The sequence below is a fragment of the Salvelinus alpinus genome, chromosome 12, assembly GCF_045679555.1.
Source record: "Salvelinus alpinus chromosome 12, SLU_Salpinus.1, whole genome shotgun sequence".
NCBI classification, from domain to species: Eukaryota; Metazoa; Chordata; class Actinopteri; order Salmoniformes; family Salmonidae; genus Salvelinus; species Salvelinus alpinus.
Window position 1 is genome coordinate 13124842 of NC_092097.1, and position 20269 is coordinate 13145110.

The 20269-nt window shown below is 46.1% G+C and overlaps 1 protein-coding gene across 2 annotated transcripts in view; it reads left to right on the forward strand.

The window, feature by feature from the left end:
- LOC139535558 (E3 ubiquitin-protein ligase PDZRN3-B-like) overlaps nucleotides 1–20269 on the forward strand; it is a 124805-nt gene that overhangs the window by 60222 nt on the left and 44314 nt on the right. Inside the window, exon 1 of one of the 2 annotated variants that reach the window (XM_071335076.1) lies at nucleotides 16388–16526. The exons of the other annotated variant lie outside the window; for it this stretch is intronic. Coding sequence (XP_071191177.1) covers nucleotides 16521–16526 — 6 coding nt within the window. The 5' untranslated portion in view covers nucleotides 16388–16520. Of the gene's footprint in view, nucleotides 1–16387; nucleotides 16527–20269 lie in introns of those variants that run through there. 2 annotated transcript variants of the gene reach the window in all.

Sequence of the window (20269 nt, forward strand, 5' to 3'; positions counted from 1 at the left end):
AACGCCGACTGTGAGCCAGGCCAAATCGCCCCAATATCAGTTCCCGACCTCACTAATGCTCTTGTGGCTGAATGGAAGCAAGTCCCCGCATCAATGTTCCAACATCTAGTGGGAAGCCTTCCCAGAAGAGCAGAGGCTGTTATAGCAGCAAAGGGGGGGACCAACTCCATATTAATTCCCATGATTTTGGAATGAGATGTTCGACGAGCAGGTGCCCACATACTTTTGTGCATACGTCTATGACAATAAAGTGTAGGTTGTCTGTTGTTAGAATGTATATCTGTGTGTGGGATGATGAGTAGCCTGTAGATAAGAGTGAATTCTGGGGGAGACTCTGCTGCCTGTCAGGCTGCCTGACCAGCTGAGACCAGCCCAGGCACTGTGTTATTAAACAGAGACGGACTCGGAGAGAACCCACACTCCGCACCAAATAAGGCCAACAGCTCACCCTCTTGCCTCAGGCCTCACCACTCTAAATGATGAGCATAACCTACAGCCTGTCCCTGACACACTCCAATTACTATACATGCCTCCCTATCAAATAACGTGCAAAAGTATTAACATATTCCTACCTCTCGCTCTCTTTTCTTTCTTTCTCCGCAGGTAAGAAAGACTGCCCTTCCTTAAAGCCTTTTTGATCTGCCATGTAAGTAGAGTGTCACAGTGCGGATTCCCCCATCCTCTCTCTCTCCCCCTGTGCAGGTATGTGTGTGATATCCTTTTTGGATACTTGTTGTTTTGACAGCCCGTTGAGTTGGGCTGCTTTTGAAAAATTGTTAGCGGTGAGCTCGCATTCCCCAACCTGTCTATCATGAAGTAATCCAGTGTGTCAGTCAAACCATGCCACTGATTACTGGTGCCATGTGATGCTATCTCCTCTCTATTCTGCTGCCGTGGAAAAAAGAGCCATTTTCTGCCGACAATTTAGCGCTCGCAGTATTGGCTTAGTGATAATAGAGACTTAACCTGTATTGACTTACTCCTTTGCATAATCCTGGCTAAAGAGCAACTTCCAGTGTGTCTGTGATTACTACAAGGGTAATAGCACCTGGGAAACTGGCTGGCTGCTCTAATCCTGCTGTGGCGGATACTTTGGGCTTCAAGAGGAAGGGAGGTAAACCTCCGAGAGGACTTCAAAAGAGAGGAGTGAGGCTGGGCCATGACGGCAGTGTTTGGTGTGAAAGCAGTAGCCATGTCGATCAGAGGGGCCCGGGGCCACCAGGTCACTGGGAGGAGTGGGTTTGGACAGACAGGCCACTCAAAAACATGCAGACGGACGACACTCCTCCACCAGACGCCCCCCATCCCCACCCCACACCAATCTCCTCTGCTCCCCCCCCCCCCCCCCCGCCTGCTTATGTAACCCAGCCTCTGGGCATGTAGAGAAGCAGCAGGAGGTTGGGGAGCTGGTGATAGGAGCACTCGTGTTCCAGGTCTGGCAGAAGAAGAAAATATGACCTCCATCATGAGGAGAACTCAGACGGGCTGAAGGGCCTGATGTACAGGTCTAAGATTCCCAGAGTGCACCTCTGATTTACCACTCCAGGAAATAAAGGCCAGGAAGTCTGAACTGAGTCAGGCCTTTCTATCTTTGCTCTGGTTGTTTTGCTCGACGTCGACAGTGTTGAACCGCATATTAGATTTGCTCTTACTGAATGTCCTAAGAAGAAAGAGCTACATCGCTCAGAGACTGGGAGAGAGACCATGTTTGGAGGGTTGATTTAGGCCGTAGTATTAAACAGTGCATCTGATCTGGGTTCTTTATAGGGGCCGGCCAGACATCCAGCAGTTCTGGGGAGTAGCACACATTGTGAAGTATAGAGCTTCACTTTCAACGTAGTTTCTGCTCCAAACCTTCATCCACTTTGCCCAGACCACACATCCTTTAGGGCCAATATTTCTGAAGTTGGTTTGCTTATACATTTGCGCTCTTTTCTCTCTCAGCTCGCTCGCTCTTTTCTCTCTCGGCTCGCTCGCTCTTGCTCACTTTCTCTCACTTCATGCACAACCAGAGAGAGAGATCATATTCATGTTCACTAGCCAGTTAACTGAACACTCACTTTCATCAATGTACAGCAGAGCAGAATACTGCAGCTGATCTCTGATCATATTTGTTTAACTAAATGTTCTGTAATGTGTATATTTTTACAAGGTCGACATAAACATACTTGTCAGGCAAACAAAATTTGCAGAAAGTCTCCAAACCTAATTTTGTTTATGCGGACCTGGTTAGGGAGCCATTGCAGGGGCTGCTGGGTAGGAGGAGGGCGTAATGCTAAGGAGCCCGCTGGCTGCCATGTTAAAACAAACTGTGGTAGTGTGGCTGTAGCCTGGCTGGGACTGGGACAGCTCTTGTAAATATAGGGCCTGTCTGTGCTTGTTTGTTCTGGGGGTGATGGGTGAGGTCATATTTAGCACAGTCAGAACAGAAGAGAGGCAACTCCATAGTGTTGAAGCTCATTGTGTCGTCTGGACCTCGTATTGGGGCTTTAGTAATGTTCAGGAAACATGTATCTGTATCCACTTCAGTCAATGCGCAACTAGCACATTTAGTGGCTTGGAAATTGTTAGAACTCGTGTTTTTGGTTGCACATTGGTTTCCTGACTGGTAAAACGTTTTTTAAACATTCTGAGAACAGAAGTGAATATTTTACCTGTCCTGGGAACGTTTATTTTTAGGTTGCAAGGAGGTTCTGAGAACGTTTTACTCTGGTTCCTTGAAAGTTTTCCTGGGAGATTTTATTAATGCTCAGAGAACGGAAATTAAAGGTTTATTTGTAGGTTTTTTAATAACTTCCTGAAAATGTTCACTGAATGTTTCAATAACACTTTTAATGACACTTCTAGCTTATTTTGGGCCATTTTTTTTTTTACTCCAAGCACAGATGGGATACATGAAAATGAATTTCCTTAGGCATTAATAATGCAACCATTTAAGAAATAATTGTGACAAGGCATCAGTGAGATTTGAACCTATAATTGTATGTTCTCTATCCATGGAATTCCAACACCTGAGCCCTTTGATGTCAAAAACTACAGACCGGTATCCCTTTTTTATTTTCTTTCCAAAACACTTGTACGTGCTGTCTCTGACCAAATCTCTCGCTATCTCTCTCTGTACGACTTTCTTGACCCTAACCAGACAGGCTTCAATACAGGTCACTCAGCCGAGACTGCTCTTCTCTGTGTCACGGAGGCTCTCCTGCCAAATGTGACTCTTGCTCTTCTGTTCTCATCCTCCTAGATCTATCTGCTGTCTTTGACACTGTGAACCATAAGTTACTCCTCTCCACCCTCTCAGGGCTGGGCGTTTCAGGCTCTACACACTCTTGGATTGCATCCTACCTGTCAGGCTGCTCCTACAAGGTGACGTGGAGAGGATCTGTGTCTTTACCACATACTCTCACTACTGGTGTCCCACAGGGCTCTGTTTTAGGCCCTCTCCTCTTCTCTCTTTACACCAAATCACTTGGCTCCGTCATATCCTTATATGGTCTCTCCTATCATTGCTATGCGGATGACGTTCAACTATTTTTCTCTTTTCCCCTTCTGACACCCAGGTGGCGACACACATCCCTGCGTGCCTGGCAGATATCTCAGCTTGGATGTTCGTCACACCACCTCAAGCTCAACCTCGACAAGACAGAGCTGCTCTTCCTCCCAGAGAAGGCCTGCCCGCTCCAAGACCTCTCCATCACGGTTGACAACGCCACGGTGTCCCCCCTCCCAGAGTACAAAGAACCTCGGTGTGACCCTGTACAACTCCCTGTCGTTTTCTACAAACATCAAAACAATGACTCGCTCCTGCAGGTTCATGCTCTACAACATCCGTAGAGTATGACCTCACTGCACACAGGAAGCGGCGCAGGTCCTAATCCAGGCACTTGTCATCTCCTGTCTGGACTACTGCAACTCGCTGTTGGCTGGGTCCCCCTCTTGTGCCATCAAACCCCTGGAACTTATCCAGAACGCTGCAGTCCGCTTAGTGTTCAACCTTCACAAATTCTCCCAAATCATCCCGCTCCTCCGCACACTCTACTGGCCTCCAGTCAAAGCTCGCATCCACTACAAGACCATGGTTCTTGCCTACGGCGCAGCAAAATGAACTGCCCCGCCCTACCTTCAGGCTCTGCTCAAACCCTACACCCCAACCCGAGTACGCCACCTCTGGTCTCTTGGTCCTCTCACCCGCTCAGCCCAGTCCAAATTCTTCTCTTTCCTGGCAGCCCAATGGTGGAACCAGCTTCCCCTTGAAGCTAGGACAGCAGAGTCCCTGTCCATCTTCAGAAAACATCCGAAACCCTACCTCTTCAAACAGTAGATCAGAGGGAGAGAAGTCTCATGCTGTCTTCAGTGTCAGCCTACTGTACTGGAGACCAGTGAGGAGGAGCAGTGGTCTGTTAACAGGAGCAGAGTAGAGGAGGTGAATAATGTGCCAAGCAATGCAGATAGTGAAGATAATAAGCCCCCACCCCTCACCCAGTCAATGCCATCTGCTGCCCTCATGGACACAGTTTATCCTGAGCAATCCTCCCTCTCTGACTCTCTTGCACTCCCACCCTCTCCCATCCCCTCTCTCTCTCTCTCTCGCTCTCTCACTCTCTCCGAGTCCCTCCAGCAGCAGCACAGACAGCCAGGTAGGGAGGGAAAAGTGCAGAGTTGATGAAGGGTTAGGGTTAGTCAGGGCAACACAGATTTCAGCAGCTCCCACTGTTGATGAGTAACGTCCCATTGATGGAGGGGATACAGGGAGTTGAGCTCTGGCTGTCCAAGCACTAGATTCTGGATGGGATAGGAAGTGATGGACAATACGTATTTTAAGAATCACTGACAGCTGCTAGGAAGAAATGAATCCTCCCCAGAACATTCTCTGTCCCCCCAGAGATTACACTGTGACTCCGATACCAGTGAGCATTAGTTTTAATGAGTGTTGGGATTTAAAAAACTTGTTTTGCCCAAAACAAAGTCATTAATTGTAACTGTGGACAAATGCTTGAAATCAGGTGGGAATTATGTTAAAAGAGGAAGGAATCGGGAAGGTGATGGAAGGGTGACAGGAGTGGCAGGGTCTACAGACAATCCCGGATTACAAATGGAAAACCAGCCACATCACGGACACCGGCGTCTTGCTCCCGGACAAACACCTTGTTCGCCCACTTTGAGGATAACACAGTGTCACCGACGCGGCCCGCTCCCAAGGACTGTGGGCTCTCGTTCTCCATGGCCGACTTGAATAAGACATTCAAGCGTGTTAAACCTCGCAAGGCTCCCAGCCCAGACGGCATCCCTAGCTGGCCGATGTGAGTAAAACATTTAAGCGTGTTAACCCTCGCAAGGCTCCCAGCCCAGACGGCATCCCTAGCTGCGTCCTCAGAGTGGACATATTTACGGACATATTCAATCTCTTGCTATCCCAGTGTCCCAACTTGCTTCGAGATGTACACCATTGTTCCTGTACCCAAGAAAGCAAAGGGAACTTAACTAAATTACTATCACTCCGTAGCACTCACTTCTGTCATCATGAAGTGCTTTGAGAGGCTAGTTAAGGATCATATCACCTCTACCTTACCTGTCACCCTAGACCCACTTCAATTTGCTTACCGCCCCAATAGATCCACAGACGATGCCATCGCACTGCATACTGCCCCATCCGATCTGGACAAGAGGAATACCTATGTATGAATGCTGTTTCTTGACTCTATCTCAGCATTCAACACCATAGTACCCTCCAAGCTCATCATTAAGCTCGAGGACCTGGGTCTGAACCCTTGTGCAACTGGGTCCTGGACTTATTGACGGGTAGTGAAGGTAGGAAACAACACCTCCACTTTGCTGATCCTCAACACTGGGGCCCCACAAGGGTGCGTGCTCAGCCCGCTCCTGTACTCGCTGTTCACCCATGACTGCGTGGCCACGCACGCCTCCAACTCAATCATCATGTTTGCAGACAACACAACAGTTGTAGGCCTGATTACCAACAATGACGAGACAGCCTACAGGGAGGAGGTGACGGCACTGGCGGAGTGGTGCCAGGAAAATAACCTCTCCCTCAATGTCAACAAAATGAAGGAGCTGATCGTGGACTTCAGGAAACCACAGAGGGAGCATGCCCCTATCCACATGGACGGGACAGCTGCAGAGAAGGTGGAAAGCTTCAAGTTCCTCAGCGTACACATCACTGAAAAACTGAAATGGTCCACCCTCACAGACAGTGTGATGAAGAAGGCGCAACCTCAGGAGGCTGAAGAAATTTGTCTTGGCCCCTAAGACCCTCACAAACTTTTACAGAAGCACAATTGAGATCATCCTGTCGGGCTGTAATCACCGCCTGGTACGGCAACTGCACAGCCCGCATGTGGTATGTCCAACGCATCACCACGGGCACACGGCCTGCCCTCCAGGACACGTACAGCACCCGATGTCACAGGAAGGCCAAAAAGATCATCAAGGGCATCAAACACCTGAGCCATGGCCTGTTCACCCCGCATCATCCAGAAGGCGAGGTCCAAACAGGTGCATCAAAGCTGGGACCGAGAGACTGAAAAACAGCTTCTATCTCAAGGCCATCAGACTGTTAAATAGCCATCACTAGCCGGCTACCTCCCGGTTACTGAACCCTGCACCTTAGAGGCTGTTGCCCTATATACATAGACATGGAATGACTGGCTACTTTAATAATGGAACACTAGTCACTTTAATAATGTTTACATTCTGCTTTACTCATCTCATATGTATATACTGTATTCTATTCTACTGTATTTGAATCAATGCCACTCCGACATTGCTCGTCCTAATATTTATATATTTCTTAAATCCATTCTTTTACTGATTTGTGTTTATTCTTGTGAATTGTTAGATTCTACTGCACTGTTGGAGCTAGGAACACAATCATTTCGCTACACCCGCAATAACATCTGCTGAAAATGTGTATGTGACGAATAACATTTGATTTGAGAGGATAGAAGAGAAAGGCATTAGAGAGGAGGGTAGGGGAGAGGAAAGTGGGGGTTGGTTGGTTGGTAGGTGAGACTCCTACATGTTTTGAACCAAGACAGCCTATCTTTAGTTTGCGTTGTGTGTGTGCACATGCATGCGCAATGTCTCAATCCTTCTTATTATTGCGACGTCAGATGTGTCCATCAGTGACGAGCCTCCAACCTCGGCTCTGACATGGAGTGGACTATAACTAGCTATCTCTGGTTATTACTGCTGCTAGTTTTAGCTCTCTCTGTTTGTCCTGCTTCAGACTTTCTAATTACGTTTGAGTTTCATCACTTCTGAGTTCACATTTTTTACCTCGCTTGTCCTTAGCTTGTTCTTTCAACAGCCACACGTAAAACCAGAACCTCTGTGGGGGGCGTATTATGGTTTTCAACACTGTTTCATTTAAATCCGTATTTAATGTCTGTGAGCGTTCCAGGGAGAACTATTTCTGACCCTTTCTCCATGCCAGGTTATCCCTCTCAGTGGAAGAAAAGCTCTGCTCTCCCGCGTGTCTGTATAATGCACCCAGAACCCTGTCGCCCTCCCCCTGTATGCGCCTCCACCTTTCTCAACCAGGGCCCAGCCTCCCTCCCCCTGTATGCGCCTCCACCTTTCTCAACCAGGGCCCAGCCTCCCTCCCCCTGTATGCGCCTCCACCTTTCTCAACCAGGGCCCAGCCTCCTTCCCCCTGTATGCGCCTCCACCTTTCTCAACCAGGGCCCAGCCTCCCCCCCCCTGTATGCGCCTCCACCTTTCTCAACCAGGGCCCAGCCTCCAAGTCTAACCTTCTAAAAATCACTGGACTACTTCCAGAGGAGGCTCTGTCCTCCTCCTCACCTCACCTCTGTCTGTCAGGGAGGTTGGAACTCCTTTCTACCTTGTTGGGTAAACGTGTATTTGCACCTCGTTACAACACTCTATATAGCCATAATATGACATCTGAAATGTCTCTCTTTCTTTTCAACTTTTGTGAGTGTAATGTTTATTCATTTCTGATTTGTTTACTTCACTTTTGTTTATGATTCATTTCACTTGCTTTGTCAATGTAAACATATGTTTCCCATGCCAATAAAGCCCTTGAAGAGAGAGGGAGAAAGAAAAGGTAGAGGGGGAGTCAAGAGGAGGAGAGCGAGGGAGAGGGGTGCGGGCCAGGTTGGGCTAATCTCAGCCCTATCTACTGGACTCTGGGAGTCTGGCTCCAGCTCCTCTGGGGCTCCTCCCATCCTGGGTAGGAGAGGGAAAGGGAGGGGAATGCCTTTTATTCAGCCTGACTGGTCTGACTTCAAAGGCGCCAGAGGCAGCACCGGGTATCCTTTCTTTCATTACCAGGAGCTTTGTGCTAATCTGCAGGGACACACCTGACGTCCCCTCAGCTCAGGGAGTAAGTGCTGTGTAATCTGGACATAAAGGAGACTTAATCCCTGCGTCAGGGTCACATACTCCTGCACCTCTACCTGATCCAGGATCAGCTCAAGGAGCTTGTTAATTTGTTAATCAGAGCCGGGTTGCAGTCAGGGCCATGTGTGGATCACAGGAAGAGCGGGGTCAGGGACTGGTATCTTAACTAACACCAAGGGACATGGAGGCCATGTAAGGCGAGCATTGAAGAAGCAGTTGGCCAGTGTTGGGGAGTAGTGAACTACATGTGGTTCAACTAGTAATTGAACAACATTTTGCAGTAGCTTGGTGGTACACATTCTGCTAACATCTGACTCCAGAGTGCTCTGTCTTGCAGTTTGTAGTCTATGACATTTCAGATTTAGATCAAATCATTTTCACAATGTAGTTTGGATTTAGTAAACTACCTTTTCAAAATAACTTTAGTTAAGTAAACAATATTTTTCTTCAGGGTAGATTTGGTGTAGCTGAACTTCTTTGGTAACTTGGTAAACTATCTTTTCAGAGTAGCTTCCCCAACACAATAGTTTACCCTCCCCTTTGACTTCCAGAGGGTAATGCATAGTAAAAGCCAGTTTGGGAGTTTGCTAAGACTGTTGAAAGTGAAGTCCATGTCCATAGCTCTATGAAGAAAATGATGTTACTACAAAGCCAAAATACTAAATAAAGTATTTAGCAGAGCTGTAGCTACCATTGTGAATTATTTATTCACGGTGGAGCTCCTACAGCCTAAACATTGATCTCTTCTTCCTACTGTAGCTCAACTCCTGGCATGCTCATTGGGTGGCTAATGACGCAAATAACAGCAGCCAAACAGCATGCCTCCAGAGATGGGGATTCAGAACAGAATCATCTCGTCCCCTTCCTCAACATACAGTGCATTCGGAAAGTATTCAGATCCCTAGACTTTTTCCACATTTTGTTACGTTACAGCCTTATTCTAAAATTGATTAAATGTTTTTTTCCCCCTCATCAATCTACACAAAATACCCCATAATAACAAAGAAAAAAAACTTTTTGTTTTGTTTTGAAAAAAAGATTTTTATATGACATTTACATACAGTGCCCTCCACTAATATTAGCACCCTTGGTAAATATGAGCAAAATGGACTGTGAAAAAAAAATCTTTGCTGTTTATCCTCTTGGTCTTTCATTCAAAAATATTCACAAAAATTGAACCTTTAATTGTAAAATTATTGAAAAAAATGTGAATGTGAAATAAATATTTTTCTCTGAAATGTGTTCCACAATTATTGGTACCCCTAGAAATTCTTATGAGTAAAATCTAATTGAAGTAATTCCCATTCATATTTCACGTTAAGTTCAACTAAGTGATTAGGAACACTTAAGTGGTAAGCCATAACTTCCTGTTTCGCTGGGGTATAAATATGAGGTGACACACAGGCCAAGTTCCTGCATTTCTAAAAACCTGTTTTCTCTTTGTCAGTATGGTGTATTGTGTGTAGATTGATGAGGGAAAACAAATAATTTAATACATTTTAGAATAAGGCTGTAACATAACAAAATGTGGAGAAGGGGTCTGAATACTTTCCGAAGGCACTGTATGATGGAGAACATGGAAGTTCTACTACATATTCTATGGTTATTACAATGTCATGACTCTAGGAGTTCATTTTAGTCTAAACTTCAAGTTAAAGTTAAAGAATAATAATCTTGGAAGTTAAATAATAACGATTATAGGACACAAGTAGAAGCCCTTTAAAAGATACAGTGCCTTCAGTCTAGCTGCTATAGAGTGAACAAAGGTATACAGTATGTGTTCTGCGCTAGTAAAAAAACAGCATAAAGTTGTATTGCTAATTGGCCAGCATCGCAGGTTCCTTGAAGGTTTCTCTGGCAAAATAAGAAGATAGACAAGCAGAAAAGCACACATGTACAAAAGCAGACATGCTTTAGTGTTCTGGCTTGCAGGTCTGCAGCTACTTTTAAAATTCCCATTTCCTTGAAGGTTTACTTCCAGTTTAGTTTGGAGATACAGTTTGTCATAAGCCTTTTCCCTGAACCCACATGGAACTATCTTTAAGGCATATGGGTCTTTCTATAAATAATGGGGCAAATGTGTGACATTGGTTTCAAACCATTTTGAAATGTTGATCCCAAACTAAAAAGGATTTTCATGCAGTTCCACATGTGTACTTCGAGCAATAGATATGCAAATTGTCCCATAACTCCAGCTATTCAACAACATAGGTCTAGGACTATACATCCTTTAAGCAGGGTTCATACAGACACTGGCAAGTTAAAATGAAGGACTTTCAGGGATTGTTTTAATTACTGAATTGTAATTTTCAAGGACCTAAATGTTATACAATTTTATCATTTATATAATTGGACATATAGGTTGTAATATAGAACCCCCCCCCCCCCCCCCCAAAAAAAAGCATGCAAAAAGTGTCACTTTAAGATAATGAATTTGTTAGGCCTTGCCAATGCATTGATATTCAAAGTATTATTACATTATAAAATATGTGAGAATAATGTGGACATTGCCTGACTAAATAGATTGGATGCATGCATGGCGATTTTCTGTAGCCTATGTGGCCGACGCAGGCACACATATTAAAGTCACGAATAGCGGTAGCATTAATCTCACCATCGCTGTTTTTATAATGAGAAAGTGACCAAAAACCAGGTTCCTTTTTCAACGTAAGGATTTGTATGGAAAGCCAACTTGAAGCCAACAATAGATGTTGTCGTCCTCGTAATAACCGCACGTGGTTTAACCGCAACAGAGTAACGTAACACCCTTCAGTTGAAGCGGCGGGAAACAAACGAAATTGGCCACATCTCTCACAAAAACGGATCAAAAATGAAATCACGGATAATTAAAGGAAGCATGAGAATGTATAAATTGGCTACTCCGTGTCCAATCCGAGGCACAGCAGCATGAACTCATTACTTTGACTCTTTCTCTGTTAAATCTAACAAGACCCTTAATCAAGCAGACCGCAACAGATGATCAACATACATTTGATGGGATATTAGATCCAACGTGGATCCAGGCACAACTATCTTCACCGGTGCAACGAATAAGACACAGAAATATTGTGGACGTTCCTTGCGACCACATTTCTCCCAGCACTTGGGTTGTTGTTGCATCGCATGCGCTATCACAACAGATGTTCGTCACTTGACTGTCATTTGAAAAATATCACAACAGCTGTTCGTACCTTGACTGTCATTTGAAAGATTCCTCTCCGGATCAGATGATGATGTGTGAAAATATCATGGTGTAACTAATCAGCTGGAAAACCAAATGCGCATCCAACAAGAGTTATGTAAAATTATTGAAGAACCACGTTAATGACAGTATCGATTTGGGTTTTAAGTATCAAGGTACGGTGCCTCTTTAGAAGCATTCAATTTTGCAATTTAATTTTGCAATGACCAGTGAGATATACCTGCTGGTGCTACAGGTGGGTGCTGCTATGATGACCAGTGAGCTGAGATAAGGCGGGGCTTTACCTAGCAGAGACTTGTAGATGACCTGGAGCCAGTGGGTTTGGCGACGAGTATGAAGCAAGGGCCAACCAACGAGAGCGTACAGGTCACAATGGTGGGTAGTGTATGGGGCTTTGGTGACAAAACGGATGGCACTGTGATAGACTGCATCCAATTTGTTGAGTAGAGTGTTGGAGGCTATTTTATATATGACATTGCCGAAGTCGAGGATCGGTAGGATGGTCAGTTTTACGAGGGTATGTTTGGCAGCATGACAGAAGGATGCCTTGTTGCGAAATAGGAAGCCGATTCTAGATTTAATTTTGCATTGGAGATGTTTAATGTGAGTCTGGAAGGAGAGTTTACAGTCTAACCAGACACCAAGGTATTTGTAGTTGTCCACATATTCTAAGTCAGAACCGTCCAGAGCAGTGATGCTGGACAGGCGGGCAGGTGCGGGCAGCGATCGATTGAAGAGCATGCATTTAGTTTTACTTGCATTTAAGAGCAGTTGGAGGCCACAGAAGGAGAGTTGTATGGCATTGAAGCTCATCTGGAGGTTGTTAAAACAGTGTCCAAAGAAGGGCCAGAGGTATACAGAATGGTGTCGTCTGCGTAGAGGTGGATCAGAGAATCACCAGCAGCCAGAGCGACATCATTGATGATGCTTGACATTTTACACATTTTGTTACAGCCTTATTCTAAAATGGATAGAAATATATATATCCTCAGTAATCTACACACAATACCACATAATGACAAAGCAAAAACAGTTTTTCTAGAAATGTTTGCTAATTTATTCAATATTAAAAACCGAAATACCTTATTTTACTTAAATATTCAGACCCTTTACTATGAGACTCGAAATTGAGCTCAGGTGCATCCTGTTTCCATTGATCATCCTTGAGATGTTTCTACAACTTCTTTGGAGTCCACCTGTGGTAAATTCAATTGACTGGACATGATTTGGAAAGGCACACACCTGTCTATATAGGCTCCCAGAGTTGACAGTGCATGTCAGAGCAAAAACCAAGCCATAAAGTCGAGGAATTGTCCGTAGAGCGCTGAGACAGGATTGTGTCGAGGCACAGATCTGGGGAAGGGTACCAAAAAATGTCTGCAGCATTGAAGTTCCCCCAAAACACAGTGGCCTCTATCATTCTTAAATGGAGGAGGTATGGAACCACCAAGACTCTTCCTAGAGCTGGCCGCCCGGCCAAACTGAGCAATCGGGAGAGAAGGGCATCGGTCAGGGAGGTGACCAAGAACCAGATGTTCACTCTGACAGCTCCAGAGTTCCTCTGTGGAGATGGGAGAACCTTTCAGAGGGACAACCATCACTCCAGCACTCCACCAAACAGGCCTTTTTTATTTATTTATCTTTTATTTCACCTTTATTTAACCAGGTAGGCAAGTTGAGAACAAGTTCTCATTTACAATTGCGACCTGGCCAAGATAAAGCAAAACAGTTCGACACATACAACAACACAGAGTTACACATGGAGTAAAACAAACATACAGTCAATAATACAGTAGAAAAATAAGTATATACAATGTGAGCAAATGAGGTGAGATAAGGGAGGTAAAGGCAAAAAAAAGGCCAAGGCGAAGTAGTGTGCAAAGTAGAGATAGAAATAATGGGGTGCAAAGGAGCAAAATAAATAAATAAATACAGTAGGGGGTGAGGTAGTTGTTTGGGCTAAATTATAGATGGGCTATGTACAGGTGCAGTAATCTGTGAGCTGCTCTGACAGCTGGTGCTTAAAGCTAGTGAGGGAGATAAGTGTTTCCAGTCTCAGAGATTTTTGTAGTTCATTCCAGTCATTGGCAGCAGAGAACTGGAAGGAGACGCGGCCAAAGGAAGAATTGGTTTTGGGGGTGACCAGAGAGATATACCTGCTGGAGCGCGTGCTACAGGTGAGTGCTGCTATGGTGACCAGCGAGCTGAGATAAGGGGGGACTTTATGGCAGATTGGCCAGACAGAAGGCACTCCTCAGTAAAAGGCACATGACAGCCCGCTTGGAGTTTGCCAAAAGGAACCTTAAGACTCTCAGACCATGAGAAACAAGATTCTCTGGTCTGATGAAAACAAGATTGAACTGTTTGGCCTGAATGCCAGGCGTCACGTCTGACGGAAACCTGGCAACATCCCTATGGTGAACCATGGTGTTGGCAGAATCATGCTGTGGGGATGTTTTTCAGCGGCAGGGACTGTGAGACTAGTCAGGATTGAGGCAAAGATGAACGGAGCAAAGTACAGAGATCCTTGTTGAAAACCTGCTCCAGAGCTCTTAGGACCTCAGACTGGGGGCGAAGGTTCAACTTCCAATAGGACAACGACCCCAAGTACACAGCCAAGACAATGCAGGAGTGCCTTCGGGACAAGTCTCTGAATGTCCTTGAGTGGCCCAGCCAGAGCCCGGACTTGAACCCGATCGAACATCTCTGGAGAGACCTGAAAATAGCTGTGCAGCATCGCTCCCCATCCAACCTGACAGAGCTTGAGAGGATCTGCAGAGAAGAATGGGAGAATCTCCCTAAATACAGGTGTGCCAAGCTTGTAGCGTCATACCCGAACCCTAAACCCTAACCCTAATGTAATATTTGAGTTTTTTATTTTTTATAAATTAGCAAAAATGTCAACTGTTTTTGCTTTGTCGTTATGGGGTATTGTGTGTAGATTGATGAGGGCAAAATACCACTTAATCAATTTTAATGTGGAAAAATTCAAGGCGTCTAAATACTTTCCGAATGCACTGTAGCTTTGTTTCACCTTATAGTATATCTTAATGCAATGACCTATTTTTTTTGCAGATTATTATCAAAGACTTATCAACAGCTGTAACAAGTTGTCCAGTGTAGGAAATCCTCACTGGTGCCCTAGTTTGTCGCACAACCCATACAAGGTCACATTTTTAGAAAGCAGTGGAGGAGACAAAGCTCTGATTTAAAGCAAGAGAAGGTGTATTTGTTGGCTCTTTTTCTGCTCCAACTTTCACATTTCAGCACCCTACTCTCACTAGTGTTGAGATGATTTCCGAGGGGCCTCTGGAAGTCAACCCAAAAATGTTCCAAAAACTTTTGGCTTGAGAGTGCAGACAGAGTAGTGTGAACTGAACTCTCTCCACCCTCTACCCGACTTCCCCTCCCAGTCCCTATCCCGGCCCTTTGGTCCCCCAAGTTAACTGCTCTTTTGGGAATCTGTAGCAGATAAAGATTGATGTCATTGTCGGTCGGAGTCTTTTCCTCCCTCTTCCCCTCCTTCCCTCGTCTTGGTCTTATTCATCTTCTCATGACCACCAGTATAATTACAGCAGCTAGCTCCTCAACTGAACCGTCCCCAGAATGAGCTGTTTACTTTGGGCCGCTTGCCTCTGGCTACTGTGGCTGAGCGCTGATCCCCATAGTACTCAGCGGGGGCAGCCACACAGTCACCAAACTCAACCAGGCGCGCGCCCGCCAGCCCTGCTCATCCAGGCTCCCACCCAGCCGCCACACGGCCGCCGCGCTTCTTCCAACGCGCGACCGCCATAACCGCGTCGTCCATATGACCAGTCTACCCATGCTTTCTCTCGTTAGTAGTGGTAGCTAGAACAGTAAGACATCAACTCTTGTTGAGGAAAATCATAATAATCATAATTCATTTTAGTAATGGGTTTGGATGTATGAGGAGGCATTAAGCTGGCTCTGGATGGGCATAGCTACCACATTTTGTTTTCCCTTTGCCCAAAGGCTGAGGAGGAATGAAGTGGCGTTTTTTCATTGAGACTTTCCCCCACACCAGTGGCTATACCGTGTATTATGTCAAAACAAGCTCTACTGTTTTCAGTTTTAATGTTACGTGCACAAGTACAGTGAAATGCCTTTTTAGCAAGCTCTAGTGTACTTGTGTTTCCTTCAGGAGAGTGACACTAAGACTTGGAGGGAGCAGAATCAACAACCTCTGCATCCTTCAAGACAGTTGCTTTGTGAAGGTGTTAAAGTTCACAGTTAGCCATTGTTATGTAAATGCAGCTGAAAAATACCCTGGACCTGGGCTTGGCCCAATGTCAGGGCAAGTCCGCCTTAGCCATGTCCCAGTGAGACAGGGGTGCCGGTCGGCGTAGAAGAAAAAGTCTGAGTCTTTTGGGTAAAACACTGGGATAAATCCTCATTGCGAACTCAGCAAAATAATCATCTGCCACTGCCTTGTGCAAGGGAGGGGAGAGGTATTTGTTTACCAACAGCCCAGGGAAGCTGGCTGTTGGGCCACAAAGACACATAATATATTCCTTCCAGTTGGGCTGATCATGTGTAGTGTTGGTTGGTTGCAGGGCCCCTGCCTGCCTGCCAGCCAGCCAATCTCAGGCCCCTGGGCCCAGGTGCTTCCTGTCTACAATTTGGAAAAGCGTGAGTGAGCTCATGATGGGCCAAGTCAACCATGAGCATTACGCCCTCCCTGCTCCAAGCCCCATGGGATCGGCAATAAGGCTTTAAATATCCAACTCTATTTTCTCTCTCTCTCTCCCTCCCTTTCAGTCTTTCCACCTCTTTTTCTCTCTTGTAATCAGTGATGGCAGATACATTTGTCACTAACGTCGGTGCAGGGAGTGAGCTGAAACGTTAAGTGGAGATCCTTGTAGCTCCTCTCCGTCTATTTGTTTGGCTGTTTCCTACTGCTGAGGTGTTGCTTGTGATGCTGGTAAGACATGCTGATTTTACCCATGAATCCTATCTTGGGCTGTGCTGTCTGTGTGTTGTTCTGTGGCTGTTCCCTGTGCCTTTCTGCTCCCTGTGCTGTTCTTGTTTTGGAAAGGAGCTCTCAGGTCCTTCCATGCGTGTGCACACAGCGTACATGCATAATGTAGAAGTTGTGTCCAGAGTGCACGTTCGAGGCGTAGAATATTCGAGCAAATATTTTCACAAGTGAGAGGGGATTTACGCGGTTTTGTGCCAGCTGTGGCAGTACCGTAAAACATTTATATGCTCCCTGAAAAATGCATTTTATGTGTAACTGAAGCTGTCGCCTGTTAAACTGAGCCTCAGTCGACCTGTTAGAGCCGTGCGTTTTTCACAGGAATGATTCTTATCCAAAGGGAGAAGATGGGAGACTGAGCTCTATGTGTGAGGATCATTCTTGACATCAGTCCAGCTAGTCTGGAGCAACATCAGTGGCAGAGGGGTAGAGAGCCTCCTAGTGGCCACAGTCTGCACTCACAGCCTCAAGCTCTGGTTCTAAAAGTACTACTTCTATATCAACTCTAAAAATAAAACAAAGTGTAAATCAATTACAGCCAAGCTTTTGGATGGTTGTTTTAGTCTTGATGATTTTTGTACCTGTTTTACATACATTTTTGTGTTGTCTGAGATTTATGACACAACAGCTGACTAACTCTCCCCGTACGTACACAGTTAATTTAACTCGCTTATATTTTTATCTCTTGACACATGAGCGTTTAACATAACAAGGTATGATTTATGACCACCATGAAAGGTATTCTTTTCGGTCTCCAGTAGAAGCTTGAGAATAAGTGAGCCACTCAGCTGTCAAATCATGGTGGAAACAACAGCAGGCTTTTGGTTTTGGGATCCTCCCTTCAGCCAGCTCCTTGCCTCTCCAGAAGGACTCTTTCACCTTGGCTGGTTCTGGTTTTAAAGAAGGGGGCAGAACATAGCATAGCATTAATTGTCTGACAGACAGCAGGCAGGACTTGTTTGTTTCAGGGCTGGTGTCATCCAGGAGGCCTGGTGCTGTGTAGAGGACTAGCTAGCCGGGGCAGGCTAGACAGAAGCGTCGGTACATTAACTGCTCATAAAATAGCTGATGTCACTCATTCACAGCCTGGCCCCAGTTGTCTCGCGTTTTGATTGGTCCTGACGGGGTATTTCCATGGTGATGGGGGCAGTTAAGGTGGTGGTGTTTACTTCAGTCTGCAGCATACCCAACTAGTCTGCCTAGCCTGACGCCAGCCAGAGCTGCGTCTGCGTGTGCTGCTGATAAGAGACTGCATGCCACCGCTGCACGGTGACTGTTGAACTCCTAAAGGTTGGGTTAGGCCAGGGTCTGTCTCAGTTAGACAGAGAGGGCTGTTTGCTCCAACCAGGCTGTACCGTCTAAAGAGTATATTAAATAACCTGAAAGGACAACTGAACTACTCAATTCAGGCCAGTTCCCTCGAGCATTTTTCCCACCAATCTGTTGACCTGCTTTGAGAAGGAGAATTGAAGATTGAAGCCCGTAGATGGACCTTGCTCGTTTGATTGCACTCTTCCAGTTAAGTACAGTGGCTCTACTTAACCTCCTGCTCTCCTGTCTGTGAAAGAGTGAAAAATAAAAGACCAGAGGTCAACTACAGTTCACGTGCTGTCACTGTCCTCTGGGGTGACCTTAAACCGATTGTCACCACTCCAGACTGCTCGTTTCAGACTATGACCTTAAGAACATACATAGACAGGCTGAACGGGTTCATGAAAGCGTCAATTCAGTTTCTGCTGAATGGTCTCTCTATCACCTCTGGCCGTGTGGTGGTGGACAAATATAGAATTGCATTGGAACTGGCGTCTTTCTCCCATTCTCATGCTGTTCTAGTTTACCCACAGCATTCGAAAGACGTGTTTAATCAAATAAATATTTGGGGACATTTTATACATTTATTTTACACGTTTACAATTTCACCGTCTTCGCCTTTTCAATTCGGCTCTGTGTTGGCTCCAGATCTCCAGATAGCTGTCCCGCGGCAAGGCCCAGGAACAGCTGTGGAAACAGCACACAGTGAGCTGTAGCGACTAGCGAGGGGGATCTGGCGTGCTGGATCCACGCAGCTCTGTGGAGATGGAAGTTTTCATTTCCTCAGGATATAGCGTCGGCTGTTTGAACAGGTGGTGGAGGAATCCTCCTGGGACACCGGCTCCACTCATGTCGTCCAGTTTTGGACTCCTCTCTTCAGCATCGCATTCCCCAGCCAGCAGCACAGACGAGCAAAGCAGAGTAGGCCCTGCACAGAGCAGAGCAGCACAGGGGCCCACTCTTCCCCCTTCTGCTCTGCAAGTCCTCTCGTGATTGAGAGGCGTCACGCTCCCAGCCCACTCCCGTCCCAGCCCGTCCCACATGGCAGGCTCCAGAAGAAAAAGCCCAACCAGACGCGTCTCCTAATGCGTTTCCAGTCCCCCCTGTCATTGGGGTTATTACTGCTGTGTGCAGCTGGGCTGTGCTGGGACTGGGGACCTGGGAGCGCCTGTTAGGGGGGAAAGTGAGCATCTGAATGCTCTAATTACAAGAGGAGGGGATGTGTGTGGGACTGGCTGTGTGTTTTGTGTTCTTACCCCCAGGGGCGGGGATGCACACTGCCTGAGTCATACTAGACTGGAGCCATTGCATCGTGTCTCTCTCTCCCTCTCCTCCCACTGCTTACACAACCAGCTGGGCTACGGAGATACACAAACACAGAGAGACATAGATTTACTCGATGGGAGGATGGAGAGAGGAGTGCAATGCGGAGGATGAAAAGGGAGGAGGAGGAAGAAGGGGAGGAGGAAGAGGGGAGCGTGCGAGGCCCTGGGTAGATTTATGGCTTGCTGTTGAATCTAGCAGGTAAATACCAGGGAGGCCCTCCCTGCTCTGGGATTAGGCCACTTGTTGAAGCTGTTTGCACAGATTCTCAGTTCGGTACAAAATCCTGCAGGGCAGGACCTGTCTCTCCACCACTCCCACTTCCACTCTCACTTATTTTCAGTCTGCCTGTCTGTCTGTCCGCCTGTCTGTCTGTGGTTTTCCTGTCCCTGTCCCTCTTTCGATCTCTTGATATCACAGTGTCATTTGAAATGTCAAAGAGCGAGGCAAATGACCGAATGCTTTGAACACATTATGCTTAAAGAATTGTGTTGAACTCTATTTTGCTTTCTATTACCTGTTTATTACCATTCAGCCTTTGACTGCGTGAGCACACTAACACGCGTGGCCAATAGGTGGCGGTATGACCCTATAGAATCTGAGCTTCGTCTATTAGTTTCCAGAGAGAATATTTTCACCTTGCCCTCATTTGATCTGACTCCCTCAGCCAAAAGGTATCTCGTTAGTGCAGTGCACATTTAAATACACCATTGGGTGCTGTAAAGCATTTGCCAGACAGTTGTTTTCTCCCTCTGCTGTCTAAAAGACATTAGTATTTATTTACTGGTAGAATGCAAGGTTTCGGTGCTTTAGATCATTTGTGTCCAGGACGTCTGGAGCATAATAAATACGCCTAGGTGAGCATAATAGACTGGCTGAACACGCCCTTATTGATTCAAAACAGGTGTCCATTGGTCACAGGCGCACTGGCTGTCATATGATTATCTGATAGCCTGTTTGCGTGTGGGTCATCATTTGCTCAGACGGCGGAAAGTGAATTCCTCTAACGGGGGGTAGAACACAATCAACGTGTAAACAAAGACCTCCAGACGAAC